This window comes from Stigmatopora argus, chromosome 3 (genome assembly GCF_051989625.1).
Source record: "Stigmatopora argus isolate UIUO_Sarg chromosome 3, RoL_Sarg_1.0, whole genome shotgun sequence".
Taxonomy (NCBI): Eukaryota; Metazoa; Chordata; class Actinopteri; order Syngnathiformes; family Syngnathidae; genus Stigmatopora; species Stigmatopora argus.
This window is the reverse complement of record NC_135389.1, coordinates 5,400,375-5,423,914: the sequence shown is the minus strand read 5'-3', so window position 1 is coordinate 5,423,914 and position 23,540 is coordinate 5,400,375. Positions and strand designations below refer to the sequence as shown.

Here is a 23,540-nt window from a genome sequence, read left to right as displayed (position 1 = left end):
CCAATCAGCATACCATGCATGTTTTTGGAATGTGGGAAAAAAACGGAGTATCCGGAGGAAACCCACGCAGGCCGACGGAGAACATGCAAATTCCACACAGGTGGACCAACATGGATTTGAGCTCCACTGCGAGGCCGCCCTGACCGTTAAACCAGTTTTTCCCAACCAGTGTGCCGCAGGAAATTGCAAGAAGTCATACAATATAATATTGAGAGAGAAAAAATAATATGAATATAACGAGATTAGAATTGAACTACTACAGGGTTAAAAATCAAAATATGATGAACGTTAAATTATAGATTATACTATTACAAGAGGAGGCCCGGTGGTGCGAGTGGTTAGCGCGTCGGTCTGACAGCTGTGGGGCCCTGGGTTCTAATCCAAGTCATGTCCATCTGTGTGGAGTTTACATGTTCTCCCCGGGCCTACGTGGGTTTCCTCCGGGTACTCCGGTTTCCTCCCACATTCCAAAAACATGCATGGTAGGCTAATTTGACACACTAAATTGCCCCTAGGTATGAGTGTATGCGTGAATGGTTGTTTGTCTCCTAGCGATTGGCTGGCTACCAATTCAGGGTGTACCCCACCTCTGGCCTGAAGTCAGCTGGAATAGGCTCAAGCACCCCCCTCGACCCAAGTGAGGATGAAGCAGTTCAGAAAATTAGATGAGAAAATGTAACTGAAAGGTGAATTTTACCACTGCGGGAAAAATAGGCCAAATAAACTATGTACCTTCTTCTGAATGTGTTTTATATGTGACTACAAAAACTAGGTTATTAATTGTCTATTTTTTTGTTTGTAGGTAACAGATGCCCCAGTGGTGAGCCAAATTCCTGTTAAAGTAATGTAAGTAACCTACAAAATTTATGAATTATGTTTGCACGATACATCTACACAAAAACACAAATGTCTCTCGGTGTGTATAGCATTGGACATCCTTATTACATTTTGATGCCCGGAACCCCTGTTCTTCCTTCCTCTGCTCCTCTGCGAATGGGCAATTCAAAGTCCTGTTCAAGGTGAGGTTTTTCTCCAAAATAACTTTCTTGTCTGATCTACACGGAGGTAGCATGTTATTACTAAAAGTCCAATATGGAATTTTCATAGGCCGACACCAGTTGGGGCAAAAAAATCTGCTTATTGCCCATATCGAAAGCCAGCTGTAAGCCAATATTTTAAAAAGACAATTGAAACACTCACTACAGCAATCCCTCCAAAATCGTGGTTAATGTAGACCAGACATGGATGCGATAAACGAAAAAACGCAAAGTAAGAACACCCCTATTATAACTACCTTTTTTTTCTTCAGTTCTGAGTCCTAGTCGCAAGCAGAAGACAGGGGAGTGGCTTCCGCTTGCGAGTTTCAGCATGGATTTTCACATTTTTATGAACTTAAAAAATAATAATAATAATTTCACCAGAAAAAAAATCTGCGATGTAATGAAGCCGCGATATTCGAGGGATTACTGTACTCATTAAATGTAAATTTCATAAATCTTTTTTTCTTCTTCTGCTATTTCCATTTGTAAGTGTGGCCACTAGATGGTGCTACATCGACGTTTATAGACATAGAAAAAAGTACATACAGTGGTACCTCGAGATACGAGTTTAATGCAGGACAGAGCTCGTATGTTGATTTACTCGTAACTCAAACGAATGTTTCTCATAGAAATGAACTAAAAACAAATTAATTTGTTCCAACCCTCTGAAAAAACACCAAAAACAGGATATTGGATTGGAAAAACATTTGTATTTGTTCTAATTCGCCATCTATTAACAAAGTAACAAATAACTAGTGGTTTAATAGTACAGTGGTACCTCGAGATACGGGCTTAATGCGTTCCGGGACTGAACTCGTATGTCGATTTTCTCGTAACTCAAACAAACGTTTCCCATAGAAATGAACTGAAAACAAATTAATTTGTTCCAACCCTCTGAAAAAACACCCAAAACAGGATATTGGATTGGAAAAACATTTGTATTATTTCTCATTCGCCATCTATTAACAAAGTAACAAATAACTAATGGTTTAATATTACTAAAATGTGTTTAATAGTACTAAAATTATACGGCTTTCTCAGGGGGGAGAGAGAGACGGACAGAGAGAGGGGGGGACTTTTTGCACTGCAACGCGCTCGTAACATAAAATAAACGAAATGAAATGAACTTTGATTACGATGCAGACACACTAAAAAATAATAATTCTAATTTTGTTTTAAATTTTGATACCTTTCTTCTCCCGGGTTGGCTCTATTTGCCCCGCCTCCACCGTTACGTTCAGATGCAACCTATCGAGGGTTGTTTGTATTCCTTCAAAATACTCGAATGTCGAGGTATGACTGTACATATATCGGTCAGCCTTAGCGTTTACGATGCTTTATTTTCCCAATAGGAAAATGCGGATTAAGGGGCCCCATGATCCTAACACTCCATATATCAAGAAGCCACTGAATGCCTTCATGTTATTCATGAAGGAGCAGCGGCCCTTGGTGAAACCCAAAATGATTAAAAGGGACAGTGCCTCGGTTAACCAGGTCCTGGGCCAGATGGTGAGTGTGTTTGGGACACACACATTCTCTTTTACATTTATTTGTTATTATGACTGTGCACTGACTCTATGATGACGGTCGCAGTGGAAGTCGCTGACGGTGGCAGAGCGGCAGTACTATTTCAACGAATCGGAGAGGCTCAAGAATATCCACGCCATTGAATACCCCAACTGGTCCTCTGGAGACAATTATGTGAGCCCCAAAATCATTTGCTTTAAACGAATGAGAAAAGAGTTATAAAGTGAAAAAGATGATTAATCTAATCTGTTTAGTTGTCCAATGACATTGCAGGGGTTAAAGAAAGGAAGAGTATGGTGCAGTAAAGCCAGCAAATTGAACAATCCGATAGGTAAGTACCTCTTAAGTATTTATTGTACATTTAACAAATATGCCCATAGATGACTTGATTAAATGGTAATAAATTCTTACTGTATTATAACTAATTCTGAATAAACACATTGATGGAGTAATTCTAAAAGATTACAGATAATTTATTGTGAATGAATACATTTCTATATGAATCATAAATAATTATTCTTTATAACAAAAAAATTGTAGTTTGTTAAATTAGTCATTGATTTCAGCAGTTGTCGATTTGAAGATTGCTCTGTTTCTTCATCTTCCAAAAGGCAAATAGCATGGAATGTAGTAGGTGTTCAACCCAGACTGCACGTTCTCCTCTGTGAGGTTATTTTTAATTGAGGTTTTGAAGTCATTTTAAAACGCTTGAAAAAAAATATATCTCCAATAAAAATAATATTGCCACCAAAACAAATTTATATTTGCAAGCAATAAATAACTTAAGAAATAGGCTATAGTACCTATATCAGATGCAGTACCTGAATCCTACCAAACACTGCATAGCATTCATTAACATTTTGCATACATTTCAATACTAAACCCGACCAACTTAGCGATAGCATGTAACCAATTACGCACGTATTCCAATTATAGAATAAATATTTGACCTTTCGCAAACTTCGCCTCAAAAACGAACATTGACCAATCATACGTCCTAGAAACCGTTGTTAAGGGATAACCTCCATCAAGCTTTACCCTTCCCCCATTTTCACGGCTTATATGTGCACGAGACTTGCAGCGCTGCTATACTCTTTTTCACCAGCAGACGTCGGCAAATTAACATTTACTATTTGTTGGTTATTTTCTGTTATGCAGTAAGAAAGCAACCATTACTGGATGAATTACTAACTTCGTTATAATATTGAGCGCGGCCCGGTGGTGCGAGTGGTTAGCGGGTCGGCCTCACACCTCTGGGGTCCTGGGTTCAAATCCGGGTCACGTCCACCTGGGTGGAGTTTGCATATTCTTCCAGGGCCTGCATGGGTTTCCTCCAGGTACTCTGGTTTCCTCCCACATTCCAAAAACATGCATGGTAGGCTGATTGAACACTCTAAATTGCCCCTCGGAATAGGTGTGAGTGTGCATGGTTGTCTGTCTCCTTGTGCCCTGCGATCGGCTGGCCACCGATTCATGGTGTACCCTGCCTCTGGCCTGGAGTCAGCTGGGATAGGCTCCAGCACCCACCGCGGCCCTAATGAGGACAAAGCGGTTCAGAAAATGAGATGAGTTAATGTGCTTTTGATTAATACAGTATGTCAGAAATACCACGAGATAATTTTTCTTAAGATTTTGCCTTCAAAGTAACACATTTGTACTCCCAAATAAAGCCATGAATATGGAGGTGAAAATTGTGAATCGGGGGGTGGCTTACACGTGCTAAACGGGTAAAAATTCAATGATTTTAAGGCAATTTTAAGGGTACGGCTTATACGCGGGTTCGGCTTATATTCGAGAAAATATGGTAACGCCCATACTACTTTGCGGAACAAGTTATGGAATGTCAGCCATTTTTATGTAGTGGCAGCAAAGAGGTCAATCACAGTGCCAAGTATTATTTTCCCACTAACCACTCACTCCTATAACAGCTCGCCTGTTGGAATTTAACAATATACGTACTATACTATTGGTTGTCATTAGGTTTATTCAGTTTAAAATGAAGTTAATCAAATTTAAACAGAGCATAGTCTGACAACACAAGTGTCAGCAATGACAGGTGTTTTGAATTTGTTTATGCAGTGTCTCCACCTGAGCTACCACCACCCGTCGGCTCCTCCATCATGCAAGAGGGACCTCAGTGTGACCTGATCTCCACCGTATTGGGGGAACTGGAAGCTATGGATCCCTCGACTTCGACCATCCCGATCCTGAATTCAGAGCCTGATGCAGACCTAACCTCTATGCTATTCGAGGAGCTGGAAGCCATGGAACTGGCGGAGGTGTCATCTACAGACTCCTCTTCCTCCAGTAGTCTGGATGCAGGGCCAGATCCAGACTTGACCACAGTTCTCTTCTAGGAAGGCTAAAGGAGGCTGAGTTAGCCAATGCGTTATTCCGCCCTTCTCTCCACCAGTGTTCTTCTCCATGTCAACACCAGTGTGTTGTTGACCACCGCTTTATTTAAGGAAAAAATTGCACTTTGACCTGGTTTGGAGCATATAATTATTTAATGCATGGTCTATGAATTCCTTTTGAAAAGTTGTTTTTTTATTTTATTTTACAAAATGCCCAGCACTATGAAATGATTCTTTTCATTGATGTTTTAAAATTGTGTGTTTTTAGAGATTCTCTGCTTTTAATGAATTCCTTAATTGTTTTTACAAATATTTAAAATAAATTCCATTCTTTATGAAAATTTGTCTTGTTGTATGAGAAAGACAAATAAAAAAATGTTGACTCTGCATAAATATTTGAATAGTAGTCATAACTCAAGTGAAGCGGTGACTTTTATCACTACCAGGAAAAATTAGACTTTAAAGTCATATCAAAACAATATTTTCAGTAAGTGACCTTCTATGACGCGGCCCAGTGGGTGAGTGGTTAGCACGTCGGCCTCACAGTGGGCCTCAAATCCAGATCGGTCCACGTGTGGAGTTTGCATGATCTTCCCGGGCCTGCGTGAGTTATTAGTTAGGCTGATTAGATACTCTAAATTGCCCCAAGGTATGAGTGTGAGCTTGAACGGTTTGTCTCCTTGTGCACTGCCATCGGCTGGCCACCAATTCAGGGTGTCCCCCGCCTTTGGCGCAAAGTCAGCTGGGATAGGCTCCAGCACCCCCACGATCCTAGTGAGGATAAAGTGTTTCAGAAAATTAGATGAGCTGAGATTTTAATATGTAAACCACAGTGCAATCACATTCGTAAATGAATGGCTTCTGGTTTATATAATATAATTAATATAAATTAACCAATCTACGCTGATAAAACAACTACATTGCAATATCTGCATTAAACATCAGTGTTCAGCATTCACTCTAGATATCTGGCACCATCTAGCCTTGTGAATGGGTATGTCTAGGCCTTGAATTTACGAACACCGACACTTTCAGTTTTATTTCAATGCAAAAACACTGTCTTATGTTCAGGCTAATACAGTAGTTACTAGTGTGCTTTGTGGCAAAGGAGTGGCATATACTATATTTAAAAACTGCTAGTTTCTTGGCATATCTGCCAAAAAGCATATGATTGGTGTACAGTGCAAATATAATTAGTTGTACACGCCGTACAATCGACATTCTCAGTTCACTTTCGTCAGGTTCACTCATCTTCATAAATGGGTGGTGGGTCAAAAGGGTAAAGTGCACATGGATTAGGAGAAAGATGAGAAAACACAAATGAGAAAATTATTAGGAAAGCATTAGTCTTCAAATAAAGCATAGCATAATGTGCCCTGCACCGCTGAAATAGTTCCCTCCGTGGCCAATATTATGGGAGATGTAATAACGGTTTGTCCGCTAGGTAGCATTCATTGCATTTGTACAGTTTTTAATCACTTAATACTATAGGGTATTGCAATCAATAAGGAGAGTATTTAGTAGAGATGGACAGGGATGCAAGATAATTTTGAAACATGGAGTGGTTGTTGTGAGACAGCCAATTGAAGTGAATGCTTTTATTGTCATGAGATAGCATGAGACCGATGAAATGAGGGCCCAGGAGAGAGTAGCGATGCTCTTAAGGGAGAATCAATTCATCCGTGACAATATTTTCAAAATAAAATACGGATAAGGAAATGCATTTATACTTTTTGGGAGATTTCATAACTAGTCACTCATTTGCATATGAAAATAACTGTAGCCTGAAATTGCATATCTAGTGGCATGACTGTACTACCGAGTGTATCTAGTAGGGAAACAGATTAGCAGAGAAAATGAAATATTCTAAATTCAGAAGGCTGGATTAAAAACATTAAACAGCACACATTCACCCCCAGCCCATGCTTGGTCTACACACGGCAAGTAACAGCCACCAGAATCTAAACAAATTTACAACTTGAGCACCAGGTGACTATTTAAAGGTTTTGTTCCAAAACTATTGCAATGAGAATTTATAATTTTAGGGAAGAATTTTGGGTGACCATTAAAATACCATATTACTTAAGCACCATCAGGAGCATAAACATACTAAAACCCTGGGACAGCACCTTAAAAGTTTAAGCTATGCAATGTATACATTACTAGATGTTAATATTGTAAACAGCCATAGCAATTAAAGAGCTGAAACAATTGGAAATTCCACTTTTTATTTAATTTTCTGGCATTTTAGGGCAGGAACTCGGCTGTAGTCTTGTCCTTCAAATAAGTGACCTGTTGAGTGGGGAAAGTCAAACTGCAAATAATGCATTTTGGCAAAGAGTTTAAAATCTTACCAGCAAGAGCTTTTCAAAAACCACCAGGCCTTGCAGGTCTCTTCCCATGAGGTTTGGATGAAGGCTTTTTGAATGGATTACTGGGCTCACCAGGGATGTAGCGAGATAACGCAAAGACAACTCTTCCTCGTTTGTATCTTGAGCCAGAGTCATAGGAGTAGACCGGATCCAGCTGTGATACATCACTCAAGACGGGCTGGTCCAGCTCATCCTTTTGACCATAACCAGTAGAAGCATGCCACTGTCCACCTGAATAAGGTGGTGCAAAAGCAGCACCATACCAATCAACATAACCTGGTGAACCAGCTTCATAACCAGGTCCCCAATAAGGAAGGGTGTCCAAACTAGGACCCTGAAACTCATTTCCTTCAGGTGTATTTTGGCTTGCATCACTAGAACTTAGTGCTTCAGGCAACTGAGAAGGATCATAGTAGTCTTGGGTCCAATAGCCCCATTCTGGCATGTAAACACCTTGAGGTGCAGCATACACATCTATAAACAGACACAATAATTGATAGAAAAAGACCATAGTAGTATTTTAAAATCTTAAAATACTGGAAAATTTACCAGTCTGTAAAAGACTACAGATTATGCTTCCAATCAGTAGACATGAAATCCACATCCTGATAAAAAAAAAAAGATAAATTAGCACCATGCCAAACACCTGACAAACATAGCCAACTTAATATACAAAATTACATGACTCACTTAATGCTGGTGTTAATGGAGATGGGATGATTTCAGAACATCTACAAAAGGTTCATCATCAGTATAACCATATAACTCCAAAGTTAAATTTATAAAGGACCACCAAAGCCTCCACTTACCTGCTAGGAGCACAAAAGTGACTTGCACAAAAGCCTTGTCTGCAATACAACTGATGATGCGAGAGCCCATTTAAAACCATACCAATTGATCATTAACAGAAAACAGCTGATGGCAATTATGGAAGCCCATTCTCACCAGTTAGGGAGGAGAAAAATATGGAACATTGATATAAATGTAAATCTTTCGTTTGAGAAGTTTGAGATGCAAAAGTTTTATGGAAAAAAACGCTTTCTCTGCATTTATGTGTGAAGGATATAGGACGTAAACGTTGTTGCGTACTATATCGGCCCACTTTTACATTAAATTATTACAGACACTGTTTTTTCCTATAGTTCCTCAACGTCTCACAACAAACCAATCAAATGTCCAGTACGTTTGTTGACAATATAGCCAGCCAACCAATGAAGACGAAATAAAGCTCCCCCACGCCTATGCTTGCTCACACAGTGTCGCGTCGCTTCCAGTCCAGTTTGACAGCTAGTAAACTTTCCCGGGTTCGTGCACTCAGGACCGATTTAGAACTTTAGTATTCACCGATTTTTTTCTACTATCTTTTCCACTGGAGTTTTTTTCTCTAATGATGGAATGAGACAGAATCATGGTGGTCAATTCGGTGCACTGGTTTCGCAAATGTCTTCGTTTACACGACAATCCAGCGTTGCAGGAGGCCCTCAATGGAGCTAATTCGGTTCGGTGTGTTTATATACTGGACCCGTGGTTTGCTGGCGCCGCCAACGTGGGAATCAATCGATGGAGGTTTGATATTTTCAAGTTGTCTATACAAACTAAAGCTGGTGTAAAGTGGAAAGATGGAATTGGAATGATTGGCTACGTGTTGGTGTAAATATGCGACGTCTGGAGTTTAGGCTCGGGCCTCCCCCTTACGTCAGTCAGCTAATGCTATCTTAGAATAGAGTGCCAACTTTAGGTCATTTCATGCTATGTTCGTCGACGCTGCATTGAACGCTTTGAAGAGAAGCCTTCATCAATTTATTTTCATGGAATTCTTTCTCAAATCAAGAAAATAATCATCCCTTCAGAGAATTTTAATCGTGCGTCGTACATGATAGATCGGCAGGTCTCACTGTCACTCGACTTGTTTTGGTGCGCTTCGGCCGAATAAAGCAATATTCGTGGGTTGGGTTTGGTTGGGTTATTTAGAGGCAATTTTGCGGGCCGGCTTTACGTAAATAATTCACGTGCAGCTCTTGTTAAAATGTACTTTTACTGATGTAATATTAGATTTATGTAATGGACTCCCAATGACGCGTTTAGCACCCGTTAGCCCGTGTTACCTAACCGAAAGTAAAGTGCAATATTTATGACTCCTCTTAAAATATAAATGCATACATTGTAAAATTATGTAAATTGCGCTTTCTTCACACATTAAGGACGGCAATCATTTTCGTTTCTAATGACACGTAATTAAAAACAATGTTTTATTTTTGCACATTTTAACTGATCTCTCACAATAGTGACCTAAAAAATTAACCATCTTAATTGTTATTATTGATTACTTAAGGGGGTTAACAATGACACCTGATGTTTAAATATCTTGTGAAGGATGAAGGTTTAGATAAAATGTGGTGAGATTAGTATTTCCCACCTTTGCTGCTGTCGGTTTGGCAATTTTAATGATATCTCTAATGAATATTTTATGACAATGTGTTACATTGCCATAGCACCTTACATTACATGATTTGGGGAATGTGTCTTAGAGCTTCTAATTCCTGTCTAATCACTTTTGTGCGAAAGGTTTCTGCTAGAGGCGCTAAAGGACTTGGACTGCAGTCTGAAAAAACTTAACTCCAGATTGTTTGTCGTCAGAGGGCAGCCTGCAGAGGTTTTCCCAAGACTTTTTAAGGTGTGTTCTGAACTCATGTTAATAATATGCTATTCTTAGTCAAATATAGCGTGCTATACTGTTTTCCTTTTAATTGTTTTCATTACTGTAATACCTTGAGATCCGAGCTTAATGCGTTCTGGGACCGAGTTCGTATGTCAATTTATTTGTATCTCAAATCAATTTTTTCCCCATAAGAATGAACCAAATACAAAGCATAAAACTTTTCTTTCTACTATTCGCTATGGTTTTTATGTGCTTTTTAAACACATTAATTCATTCATTTATTTTCTGAACAGCTTAACCTCACAAGGGGCGTGGAGGGTGGTGGGTTCTGCTTCCAATCCCAGCTAACTATGAGCAGTGGGGGACACCCTGAATCGGTGGCCAGCCTGTCGTACGGCACAAGGAGACGGACAACCTTTCACACGCAAACTCATACTTCAATCATTCATTCATCTTCCATACCACCCTTCCTCGAACGGGTTGCTGGAGCATAATGCAACTGTCTTCGGGCGAAAGGCAGACTACACCCTAGACTTGTCGCCAGTCAGTAGTAGGGCACACAGAGAGACAGACAACCAATCACACTGCCGTTGAGTGGGAATCGAACCGGGTGGAAGAACCACTGGCCCATCGAGTTAACGAAGTGACTACCGGGCCGCCTTTAAACGCATTTGATGAAGGAAAAATTATGTCTCTTTACAGGAATGGAAAATGACAAGGCTAACCTTTGAGTATGACCCAGAGCCATATGGGAAGGAAAGGGACAGCGCCATCATCAAGATGGCCCAAGAACTTGGAGTGGAAACTATCGTCAGAAATTCCCATACCCTCTACAACTTGGACAGGTTGGGGACACATGCAAGCATGCACATTAAATGAGTACTTGGCGATAAAACAATAATGGTAATTATCGTCAAATAATAGTTGTCAACAATAATATTTAAACTTTAGATAAAGTCAATATATAAACACATTTCACCACCCGAACACCACATAGAACGGGGGCCCGTATGCATCGTGAATGCTAGTTGCAGACCAATGTTCAGTAGACAAAGAAGATGGTGAGGAAAAGAAAATCATTTAGCATGGTTAGCGCATACAGAACATGAGAGGGAAAGGACCATAATGTGGCCAAAATAAGCGATTATGAGATTCAGGACTACACTGAGTCCACCCAGTAAAATATTCAAGTCTCCCTGTTGTGTACTTTATCTGTACTTATGAATGCATGTGAGAGATCACACGTTTGACTGAACCTCTCCAGTGCCCCATATCATATCATATACAAAGACACGGAAGGGATTTATTTCTTCACAGTGTAAAGAGGAAGTTGTCTTATTTGTTTTGGACAACCTAACAACAAAAACACTTTAAAATCATATTTTACCCTTTTTTAACAGTAATGTAATTATTTTCACCTTTGAATGAGGAAATTAATTTATTTACTTATTGAACGATTTTTGAAAGACAAAAGATCTGATAGTTATTGTGATAATTATCCATAACAAAAACAATTTTTAAAATCATATTTTGAACTTTTTTTAAGGTAATGTAATTATTTTCACATTTGAATGAGCAAATTTATTTACTTACTTTACAGATATTTGAAGTTTCAAATTTCGACTTTGTGTAAAGTTCAGGTAGAGGTGTTCACTCTGTACGGCAGAATATATGAACTGTCCTGTGAAAATGTTCGTTGGTTGAATAAGTTATGATATTCCAGTGACTGTTTTTCTTTCTGCACCAGCATCATTGCTAGTAGAATTAGTTCTCTGGATCCTGACATTTCTCCAGTGCAATCAGACATTTGAGACTGGAGACATGCGTTATTTAATATTAAACTTTATTTTTGTTTTATCACAAAACAATCATGGATCATGAGTAGTGCATTACCAAACAAGTTGATGTAGGGCTATATAACCTATTGACATTGGATAGTAGCATTTGGAGTATTCTCTTCTTAAAGACTTGGAAGTTGCAGTGACTACTGTATAAACTAACTAGTAGATGATGGATTTGTGTTTTATGCTTGGTTGAAATCCTATATTTATTTGAATTTGAACTATTAAAATTAACCATATTTCTGTATTACCATCGACACTTAGTGGTTTTCTTATCGATGCCTTTACTATATGTTTCTCCCAGCTGGTTTGTGGTAACAATCATTAGTTTCAATGTTTTTACCACATAACGGTTTAGACTAAATTCCAACTATGTGCATTTGAATCAGAATATACGTGACCCATCACAGCAAAATGAGTTACATTGGCACGTTTTCCCCCAAATTGGGGGTCGAGGGATCATGAAATGGAGCTTATTCTTAGTTACGACATTCCATTTCTGAGTAACTGAAACTTGAAGTTAAGTGGCCTGGATGGTTGAAGGGATCCTAATCCTGTGCAAATGTGCCACTATGTCTATAAATTTGTAAAGTAAAAGTGTAACGTGGAAATTTTGATTAGCAATCTCAGTGTTTTCGGGTGCAAATTATGACAGTCTTTTGGACCTTCAGCCTGATTTCTGTAGGCTACATAGTCAACTGGAAAAGCCTCTCCATGGCTGGCTGGAATCATTTTGAAGGTCCTTGGGCTACCGGGTCATGAGAAAAAGCCCCAAATATGCTCTGTTTGGCGGTCTGTAGGCCCTTAGAAGCACAGCGCTTACAAAAAAAAAAATAACCTGAGTTTGTTTTAAATACAATAGTACCTTGACATACGAGTTCCCCGACATACGAGCAATTTTAGATACGAGTAAAATTCCGAGCAAATATTTACCTTGAGATACGAGACAAATTTTAATAAATGATCATAGAGCCAGGTGGAAGATGCAAGAGGCTGCTTATGAGAACAGCATGGGCGCTGTCTTTCTCGCCGCAACTCCCCTTGCGTAATGTCTTTACGAGCGTTGCATTTTAACGTGTTTTCCCCTCTTCTGTACTCCCTGTACACCTACGACTGTGCACCCACCCACCAGTCTAACGCCATCATCAAATTCGCTGACGACACCACTGTGGTCGGACTCATCTCAGGAGGGGATGAGTCGGCTTACAGAGATGAGGTCAACAATTTGTCTTCGTGGTGCTCGGTGAACAATCTCACACTGAACACCACGAAAACCAAAGAAATAATCTTGGACTTTCGCAAACACGGCACAGATCTGGCCCCACTCCTCATAAATGGAGTGTGATGACAAGTAGGCTTTTTTTGTGTTGTGGTAATGACGACATGGCCTATGTCCGATTATTATTATTATATTATTATTATTATTATTATTATAGTCAGTACAGGATAAAGGGAATAACCATGGGTCCAAAGTAAGCAGGTGGAATGAAGAATTGTGCAAAGAAAAGGTGTATGATAAAGTACCTGTAAGAAGTCAATTTCATGGTACTACGATGTAGCGGGTCACCCCACTCTCACAATGCTGAGAACAGATTAAAGAGTGTTGAAGGGGAACCAAATGGCCCTCATGCCATTTCTCTAATAATGATTGTTCTTCTACATGTAGAGTATACTCAGCATCTGAACTCATTTTCTGAACCACTTTATTCTCACTAGGGTTGCAGGGGGTGACTTCAGGCCAGAGGCGGGGAACACCCTGAATTGGTAGCCAGCCAATCACAGGGCACAAGGAGACAAACAATCATTCACGCTCACACCCATACCTAGGGGCAATTTAGAGTATCCAATCAGCCTACCATGCATGTCTTTGGAATGTGGGAAGAAACCGGAGTAGACGGAGAAAACCCACGCAGGCCCGGGCAGAACATTCAAAGTCCACAGAGGTGGACCGACCTGGATTTTAACCCAAGTGCCCCACTGTGAGGCCGAGGCGCTAACCACTCAGCCGCCGAGCCGCCATACTCAGCATCATTACATAATGATTTAGAATACAACGTGAATAGCACTAAGACTGAAGGGAGCTTATTGCGCGTGCATGCATTCGTGCGTGCGTGTGTGACGAGTCGAGGGTGGTATTAGGTAGAGTGCTTGTGGCTATGTGCTTACTGCACTCAGTCAGAGTAGTCACACCCTGATGACCAATAGGAAACCATGACTGTTGCAAATCCACCAGACCTGGATGCAGTATTGGCAGATATACAGAGGTTGTGTAAGATACAAAATAAAAATACACAGCTTTGTCACTGGCTAGAGGAAAATAAGAAAAAGCTGAAAAACAAATCACAGCGTTTTTTTTAATTTAATGTTTTCTTTTATAGCAACCACCAGGTTTGACATTTGGGGGAAAAAAATCTAATTAGTTGGTGTCGTGGTCAAGACTAAATTTTCTCAGTTAGACATCATAAGCATTAATTCTCTCATTCATTTTACGTACCGCTTATCCTCAGAAAGGGTTGCTGGGGGTTCTGCTGCCTATCACAGAAAACTATGGGCACCAGGCAGGGTACACTCTGAATTGGTCGCCACCCAACCACAGGGGAGACAATAAGCATTCATTCTCTAAATTTAAAATATTTGTTACCAGAAGTCTCAACTGACCCTAGATTTTGAGACATAATTATAATACAATTTTCTTCTTTCTTCTGAACATTGACAGAGCCAAAACACTATCAACTTACTTTTTTATGATCATTATTTTATGCATTTTGCTAATATTCAGTCAACACAGCAAGCCTGTAATTACAATATGTAGCCCTTTACATGCACAGTAAATTATACACATTAAACTCAACACAAAATGCTTCTTATAACAAAACAGGAGCCAAAGCAGATCAACTTTCTTATGCTTTCTTATATACACAAACATGCATTTTACACTTTTTTTTTACCCTTCTATCACGTACCTGCATATATTTTAGAAAATCATTACGTGAAATGAGGAAGATGCTGCTCCTCTGAAGTTTCATAAAGTTATTGTGTATATAAACAAGGTTTTCATGTAAATGTTTGGCAGATTTTGTTTTCATCGTATGTTTATTATATTCCTATCTTGCGAAGACTGCACTTCAGCTTTGACTGTAGGGCGTTTTACCTGTGACAAAGCTGCTAATGTGTAGCATTTTTTTCTCTTTTTTTCTATTGCTTGCAGGATAATAGAGATGAACAACAACAGCCCTCCACTGACCTTTAAGAGGTTTCAGACAATTGTGAGCAGACTTGAGTTGCCCAGGAGACCACTACCTCCCATCAACCAGAAGCAGATGGACAAATGTCACACTGAAATTTCAGACAATCATGAACAGCTTTACAGTATACCTTCACTGGAAGAATTAGGTAAACTAGTTTTTGTTTCACATTAAAGTTTATCTTCATTTGTTCCATCGAGATGTATGCATTAATATAACAATTTATTCGTGCGTCATCTGTGCCGCTTATCCTCAAGGGTTGCAGTTGAGCCGTAAACTATACCAGCTGACTATGGGCAGGAGTTCTAGCACAACCTGAACCAATTGCAGGCCACATATTGACAAATGAGCTTCCACAATCATAGTTTTTAGAGAGAATTCAGAGTGTCCAATCAGACTACCATGCATTTTTGGGGGGATGTGAAAGACAGCTTGGTAAAACATGCGAACGCCGCACAGAGGAGCAGCAGCATCAAATTGAAGCCCTGATCTCACAACCCGAGGTGGACATCCGACCTAGCTGTTCACTGCTAACAGCTCAGAAACTGCCTAATTAGATTAGAATTTTATTTCATCCTGTATTCAGGAAATTTCTTGGTTGCAGTAGCAAGACACACAATACATTGTAGACATATGTAAGAAACTGGAGCCACACACAGGAAGTCCACAAGGTTGGGACCTTCTGCAGACTGGGACTGAGGTTACCACTAAGTCGCTCAGTCGTCTGGATGTTTTAAAGACCATCTTCCTTGCCTCCCAATATTGGACAATATAAATTAGTGACCAACATCATCACACTTTTGTCACTGATAATGGATAATAAGATAATGGATTTTTTTCCCTGTAAATCAATTCTTGCTTAAAAGGTCTTTGTAAAACCTAATGTTGGCATCAACATCTTTAGGCTTCAGGACTGGAGGTTTACCTCCAGCGGTGTGGCATGGAGGAGAATCTGAAGCATTGGACAGACTAAACAAACATCTGGACAAAAAGGTACACAACATGAATGGATTTACACATCATATTGACTCCCTGTTAAATAATTTTTTTGACTTTACTTGTCACTTTTTTTTTACTGGAGTAAGACACGATTAGAAATCATTTTCAAGTTTTTAACCTTTATGGTTTAAGGCTGTTTTTTTTAATGCATTTCTCTGTGTATAGGTGTGGGTGGCAAACCTAGAGCGTCCTCGGGGGAACATGTGCTCTCTGTATGCCAGTCCAACCGGGCTAAGTCCTTATTTGCGCTTTGGTTGCCTGTCCTGTAGGGTACTCTACTACAACCTCAGAGAGTTATACATGAAGGTAACAGCTATTTGGTATTGGTATTCTGTTGCCCTGAAATTGTTGTCTGAAAACTCTGCCTTGTGTTTGCCATTAGCTCCGAAAGCGTTGCAGTCCTCCTTTGTCCCTTTTTGGACACTTGTTATGGAGAGAGTTCTTCTACACGGCTGCCACCAACAATCCGAACTTTGACCGTATGGATGGAAACCCAATTTGTGTTCAGGTGGGCAGAGATCAAACCTAACTAAGAGCCACCCGTTTATGTTAACTGACTATCAGCCATAATCCTCTCCCAGAAGAAGCTCCATGTATTAAATATTAGTGCAGTATAAGGGTCAAAAAACTATAATGTACATTTGTCTCCAGATTCCATGGGATCAAAATCCAGAAGCATTAGCCAAATGGGCTGAGGGCCGGACTGGATACCCCTGGATTGATGCAATCATGACTCAGCTCAGGAAGGAGGGCTGGATTCATCACTTGGCTCGGCATGCTGTAGCTTGTTTCCTTACCAGAGGTGACCTGTGGATAAGCTGGGAGAGTGGTATGAAGGTAAGATACAGTGTGAAACTTCTGCCAGAAAAATATTGCCAACCCTAACTTTTCCAAAGTTTTGAAATCCAACAGATAACACAATGATTTAAAAATGGGGAAGAAAAGATTGGGGTATACAATCTAAATGGACCTTCAAAGCAAATATTCAGATTAATGCTCAATCCACAATAATACTTATCATAATAATACTTTGTGCATTATCGCCTATAGTGAGGCTTATGTGTAGAGCAGATGCTTGTCAGCAACTTCATTGGGGTATTCTAAATACAATTATAGGGCAAGTGTTACAGAGTGAGAGTATGTTCTTTCAGGTGTTCGAGGAGCTGCTGTTGGATGCAGACTGGAGTGTAAATGCTGGGAGCTGGATGTGGCTGTCTTGTAGTGCCTTCTTCCAGCAGTTCTTCCACTGCTATTGTCCTGTTGGTTTTGGAAGAAGAACTGACCCTACAGGAGACTACATCAGGTAAGCTAAGTACAGTAAACCTTTGCATTTGACATAATAAAATTAACTAGTATCTGTCCATGAGGCTTTATTCAGAGGTTACTGTATCAATTGTAGATCGTCTAACGTCAGAACAAACGTATATATTTTTTCAAGAAATTCTCTCAAAATTTCTAAAATTATGATACTAATCAACAACATATTATTTTTCCACTACACAATGTTGTCATTGCCTCTGGAATAAACCCAACCGTAATGAAAGGAAGAATTGCTTTATATCTTTGGGAAAAGCAACTGCTACAGAAATGGTATAAAATTGGTTTAAAGAAATACTAAAATGATGAGTTACTAAAATCAACACAGTAACTATGCATTATACATTTTGTAGGGGATATGTGACCACCGCTGAGAAATTATCAGCGTTTTTCAGATGCCAGTCATGTTATCTAATTCACAGACATCAGCTGCATAGATTGTTTGTTACCATAATGCTGATACAAAGGAACGGTATTAAGATCACTGCCAGTCTTGTTTGGTGTTAGTTCTAAGGAACTATGTTAACTTAGTTTCAGGAACTTTATGTGCTTGCTACCATTTTGTGGCATCTATACAGTGGGGCAAATAAATATTTGGTTTGCCACCAATTGTTAAAGTTGTCCCTCTTAAAATATGAAACATGCCCAGAATATACATCATAGTTGTACCTCAACTATGTACAAGAGATGAAATAAGAAAAAAAAGGAAGAAATCCCATTATGATTTTTTTATGGACTATATCTACTGCTGTACTGTATCACTTTAGTCATTGATCCTTGTTCTTTTAAATTTAACATTTGTAATCACTGAAATATTTTTTTTCATAAAACTACTCAGTTAGTCATCACTTAAGTGTAAATCTATACTATGTTGTGGTAAAAGACTGATCTTCTTCGTAGGCGTTACATTCCAATCTTAAAGGACTACCCAAATCGCTACATCTACGAGCCCTGGAATGCTCCAGAGTCGGTGCAGAAGGCAGCAAACTGTGTTTTGGGAGTTGATTATCCAAAACCAATGCTCAACCATGCAGAGAGCAGTCGGCTCAACATTGAGAGGATGAAACAAGTTTACCAGCAACTCTCGCATTACAGAGGACTCAGTAAGTCTGTCTTAATTTCTGTATTTTTTGAAATAGTCCTACAGTTTCACTCCCAAGTTAGAAGTGTTACAACAACCTCTTCGGAGAGGCCACCACAGGCTGGAGTTTTCTCTGTATTTTAAGGCCATTTCCAGTCGCCGTTTTCACTTTGAAGGAGCATTATTTACGACTGGTGGCCAAAAGATGGTACTGCAGCCAGGATCAAAATACTGAAGAGCACAGCATCCCTTCAACTTGGGTTGCCAGACAAGATCATGCTTCGTTATCATACCAATTTGGCATCTTATTCAGAAAAGCAAACTACACATTAAAGTTAGCAATGATCATGTGAACAATAGACCATAGCAAAGCAACCAACAGCCTACAGTCGTACCTGTTGCGTCCATGGGAGACGTCCAGGCGAGGTACGAGGAATTAGGACCCAATCGCGGGGAAGCAGGCGAGGATGAGGGAGATAGTGCTCATAACCAAAACTTTAATAACTCAGGCGGGATCTTACAAAATAACAACGACTTGGGAAGCGAAACACAAAACCAAACCGGACTAGGGGAAACACGGGGAATCGAGGAACGAGGTAACGTGGATGCATGACAAAGGAATTTAGGCAGACAATCCCACATTGACATTATAATCAGTGGGGTTTAAATGGACACATGAACTAATTTTGCATCAAGCGCAGGTGTGCGAACCCAATGGCATGGCAGGAGGGACAGACAAGAGTAGGGTAAAGGCAAAGGGAAAAACAATAACGGGCTACTCCTAACAGTACCTCTAGTTACAAAATTAATTGGCTCCAGAACTTATTTCCTAAGTAAAGCAGTACTTTATATGTAAATTCTCTAATCCGTTCCACGGTCCTCACACAACTACCAACTAAACCCTTTAAAATTGGTCAGTGTCCCAATTTTGTATGAAAGATGTGAGAAACACACAAAAATTAGAGAAAATTATCTCGTCTCCTCTCATTTTGACTTCAGGCCAGAGGGAGGGACACCTGAGAGAAAATTCTAAGAAAATGATGTATTAATGTCTTAAAATGAATTACAAGCATACAAAATCTATCTGTGTTGAAGCATATGCGCACATGCATTTCCCTATGAACCGACGGCGTCAGAAAGCCGTCTGCTTTGTAGTACATGTTAGACTTTTGTGTGTGTGGGTGGGTGTGAAAAGTTGTGCCTCTCTCTCCCTCTGTCCCTCTCTCGCTCCCCTCCGCAAGATCATTTTAGTAGTGTTAAACATCATAATCACAAGTTATTTGTTACTCTGTTAATACGCGCTAAGCTCGTATCTCAGCTCACTGTATTATAATTTCATCATATTTACATTTTGTGTGTTTCAGGTCTACTTGCGTCAGTACCAACAATTCAGGAGGAGGCAGAGCCACTGATGACCGATGAGTCACAGAACAGCAGCGGGCCTGGTGAGAGGGCACACAACATATCTCCCATTTTTAGTTAGATTGACAGCAATGACATGAAAAAAAATGTTGTTAATAAAAATGTTAATGTCTTTTTTTTTTCTATCCAAGACTCCCCTTCCATCATTAATGAAGAAGTCACTGGCTGCTCTACAGCCCCTGATTCATCCACAGTCTGCACATCTTCCAACCCTCTTTTACACCGAGAACTGGAGGGGGATACAATGAGTTGCTTAACCCACACACCAACCATCTCTTCAGATTCACACACGCATGCTCCTGTAGCCATAACATCAACATGTGCAGACCAGTCACCAGGTGTAGCTTCTCTTCCTTCACTGGTCTCAACACCGGCCCAAAACCCATCATCAAGGTCAAAGATGTGCACGCCTTCCACAATATGTCCCACAGCCCAAACCCAGACATCTTGTTTGGGACCAAGAAGAAAAAGCTTTACCCGCAAGGTGCGCCGTGGCCAAAGGCAACGAGGGCGACACAGCTGCCATGTAGTACCCAGAGAGGGAGATAGGAGAGGGGATGAGGAAGAGATTGAGCCAGGAGGTGGGAATGAAAAGATGGATGAAGGTATAGAGATGGAGGAAGAGAGCATGGAGGAGGAATCTTATACAGGAAATCCACAGTAATACACAGTAAAACCATTTGTTTTTACAAGCTTGTTGAAATCTTATGGAGATGCTGCTCTAAGTAGTATTTTTATGTTGTCGCTTGAACACATCACTTCATCTGCCAATATCTCAGAGTGGCTCAAATGGTCCAAAAATATCCAAATTTCCCCAATTTTCATTGCTTGTCTTGAGGGAGAATTAACATCTGATAGCGTTACTGGAAAACTGGACAAATAACCTGCAATAACAGCGTTTCTGGTTCTGAACAAAGTATACATTCACAGACGACAATTTTAGAGGTATAACTGCACAATCTAAATAGATTCCGAAGGAATGGTGATGCTCCAAATCCTCCCTTTTTAACTCATTAGCTGCCATTTACAGTACTATACGTCGAATCCATTTTGACTGAGAAAAAATTAGCCCTCCCAATGAAAATGGATTTCACGTCCAGCACTGTCAATGACACTGAAATAAATGAACATTCACAGTTATTCAGTTTAAATAAACTGGATATCCATCGCTGTCAATGACTGGTAATTAGTTTGATATGACATCTTAAAGAAATGTTAGTTTTGATTGACCACCTAACTCAAGAATGGTACTCACTGTAAGTTCAATATTTGACAAAAGGTGAGTTACTTATGTAATTGGGCCCATTTCCCTACATCCTAAACTTAAACCCTTTAACAATTATTTGATGGCTTAAGATGGTCTTTTAATATTTACCTTTTATCTATTTTTAATCTTGTCAATTAAAAAAGTGAATTTGGGCCGAGCTTTAGAAGTAGTACCTCTACTTAAGAATGCCTCTAGGTTGCGATTTTTTTATATGCAAATGAGTGACTCGAGATACGAAAAAGATCCAAGTCACGAAATCCCCCAAAAAGTAAATGCATTTCCTTATCCGTTATTTTATTTTTAATTCCCCTTATTAAGCGATTAAAAACTACAAATGCAACCTGGCACATATTTACACACACACACACACACAGGGCACGTAAAAGTCTCAAATGTACTACAACGTGGACGGCTTTCGGCCCCGGTAGAACGAGCTCTTGCCGCCATCTGGCGGACAAAGGCGGGTATCACATATATAACAGCCGCAGAGGGAGATATATCAGTGCCGCGGGGCACATTTTCATATGCTTTATTTATTTTAAGACGTTAATAAATCATTTCCTTATAATTTTCTCATTTTTGTGTGTTTCCTCACATCTTTCATGCAAAATTGGGACACCTTGACCAATTTTAAAGGGTTTAGTTGGTAGTTGTGGGAGGATCGTGGAATGAATTAGAGAATTTACGTATAAAGTACACCTACTTACGAACTTTTCAAGTTACGAAAAAGTCTTAGAACCAATTAATTTTGTAAGTAGAGGTACGACTATATTCATCAATTAATTTTGAGGAGTGCTTTTCTGTTTTGGATTCTGGGGTGCAAGCCTGTTCAAGCAAAGTTTGGGGCTGAACCATACATTTGATCTAGTCACCTTTCAGTTGCAGGGCACATGGATTGACAATCATTCAGAACTGCATCAATGATGCTGTTATCATGCGAACTTTTTCCATTATACCAGCGTAAATGGCAGTTACAATAAAATAAGGTTTTGGCATTGATTTGAAAAAAATACATTGGCCATCTCAAGCGTTTTTACTAAAACAATTCATATATTCTCTCGATAGATTGTGCAGGTGTCTTAAAGCATTTTGCACGAATATCTCAAATAAGGGGAACTGTCATCGCAAATTTAGTTATGTGCTGACTTTAAATTATGATTCAGTACAGGCCATTTGAACGCCGCATTGCAATTGGGGATATGAGCCTTGTTAAGAAATAGAACCTTAAATAGCGTTTATTTGTTGCACCTCACTCCTTTGTCCTGCTTCTACAAACAACTCAGTTGATACCAAACACCTCACTATCACCGGAATTGTCTGTGAAATTGTGCCCCAAACGGATGACAATTGTTTAACTGGCAAGAAGGAGTGTATTTTTCCCACAATTATATTTTATACTGAAAAGTATTCAGGCTTGCAAACTTAATGTGTTCAATAGCCTGGCAAAAAGTTGCATTTGAGGCATGGTATAGAAATATATTAAACCTCATTATATTTTAGTTCTTTCAATGTACAGCTGTGTAGCACACATTTATATTATGTTTGAGTATACAGGCAATGTTTGACAACGGTTTTCTGGCTGGTGTCACTTGAAATATATTTCAAAATTAAACTACGACTTTTCCACTGGATGAACTGAAAATGCAAAATATTTTTCTCTTGAAATTATACAGTTGTTATAAGTTGTAACCTTTAATCAGTAATCTACAATCTATTTTGAGTAAAACATTGAAATTTGGCACTTGCATGTATTTGCATTCAGATACTATTCCTAATCTTTTTCATGTCCTAACTTTTTAGGGGTTGAAGTAGATATCTAAAGTGACATCAGTCCGAGCACGTTCCAAACACCCCGTAAATGAAGTCCCAGAATAATGAAATGCTATCCAGTTTTGATATCTGCCATACATTTTTCCCCCCTGGCAATTGATAATGCTGCTTGTGTTTAATGAATGTAGAGAAAAGCCATTGGTGTTCTCCCCTAAATATTGTATTCATCAGAGTTTGTACATAAAATATTTAATCCTATACACTGGCTCTTTTGTCTTCATTTTTAGTCACATCAAAATTGGCATTGTTATTGCGCTGCCGTGTTTTTTTATAGACTGCACATTAACAAAAATGTACTTAACTGTAGTAGTTTGTGTACAGTATTTTTACATTTATCAACCAGTAAAAAGGTTTGTACTTTGCATTTTAATATCCATAACTGTTAAATGTAATCTAACGGAAAAATAAGTTTAAAATAAGGCCCCAGACAACATAGCTCCAGGGATGACTGGGACACAAAAACCCCATTACCACGATAAGGTAATGAGTCTATTTGTAATGATTTATATTTTTAAGTAGTTATAAAGAAAATGTTCTAAGTAAGCACAAAAGCCAAGTTTATTTTCATCTCATTTTCTGAACTGCT

The 23,540-nt window shown here is 39.3% G+C and overlaps 2 protein-coding genes across 2 annotated transcripts; both read left to right on the top strand.

The window, feature by feature from the left end:
* The first annotated feature begins 967 nt into the window (after positions 1-967).
* Positions 968-5,055, top strand: LOC144070836 (transcription factor 7-like 1-C). Its single transcript, XM_077595283.1, has 5 exons — positions 968-1,019; positions 2,393-2,549; positions 2,634-2,741; positions 2,841-2,898; positions 4,647-5,055. Exons 1-5 carry the CDS (start codon positions 994-996, stop codon positions 4,922-4,924), a joined length of 627 nt encoding a protein of 208 aa, XP_077451409.1. The 5' UTR covers positions 968-993; the 3' UTR covers positions 4,925-5,055.
* Positions 5,056-8,517: 3,462 nt separating this feature from the next.
* Positions 8,518-23,152, top strand: cry2 (cryptochrome circadian regulator 2). The gene is made up of 12 exons (XM_077595694.1): positions 8,518-8,859; positions 9,859-9,967; positions 10,655-10,797; positions 15,002-15,186; positions 15,943-16,031; positions 16,203-16,343; positions 16,420-16,545; positions 16,689-16,874; positions 17,189-17,340; positions 18,255-18,457; positions 19,800-19,880; positions 19,989-23,152. Exons 1-12 carry the CDS (start codon positions 8,702-8,704, stop codon positions 20,519-20,521), a joined length of 2,106 nt encoding a protein of 701 aa, XP_077451820.1. The 5' UTR covers positions 8,518-8,701; the 3' UTR covers positions 20,522-23,152.
* Positions 23,153-23,540: the final 388 nt, after the last annotated feature.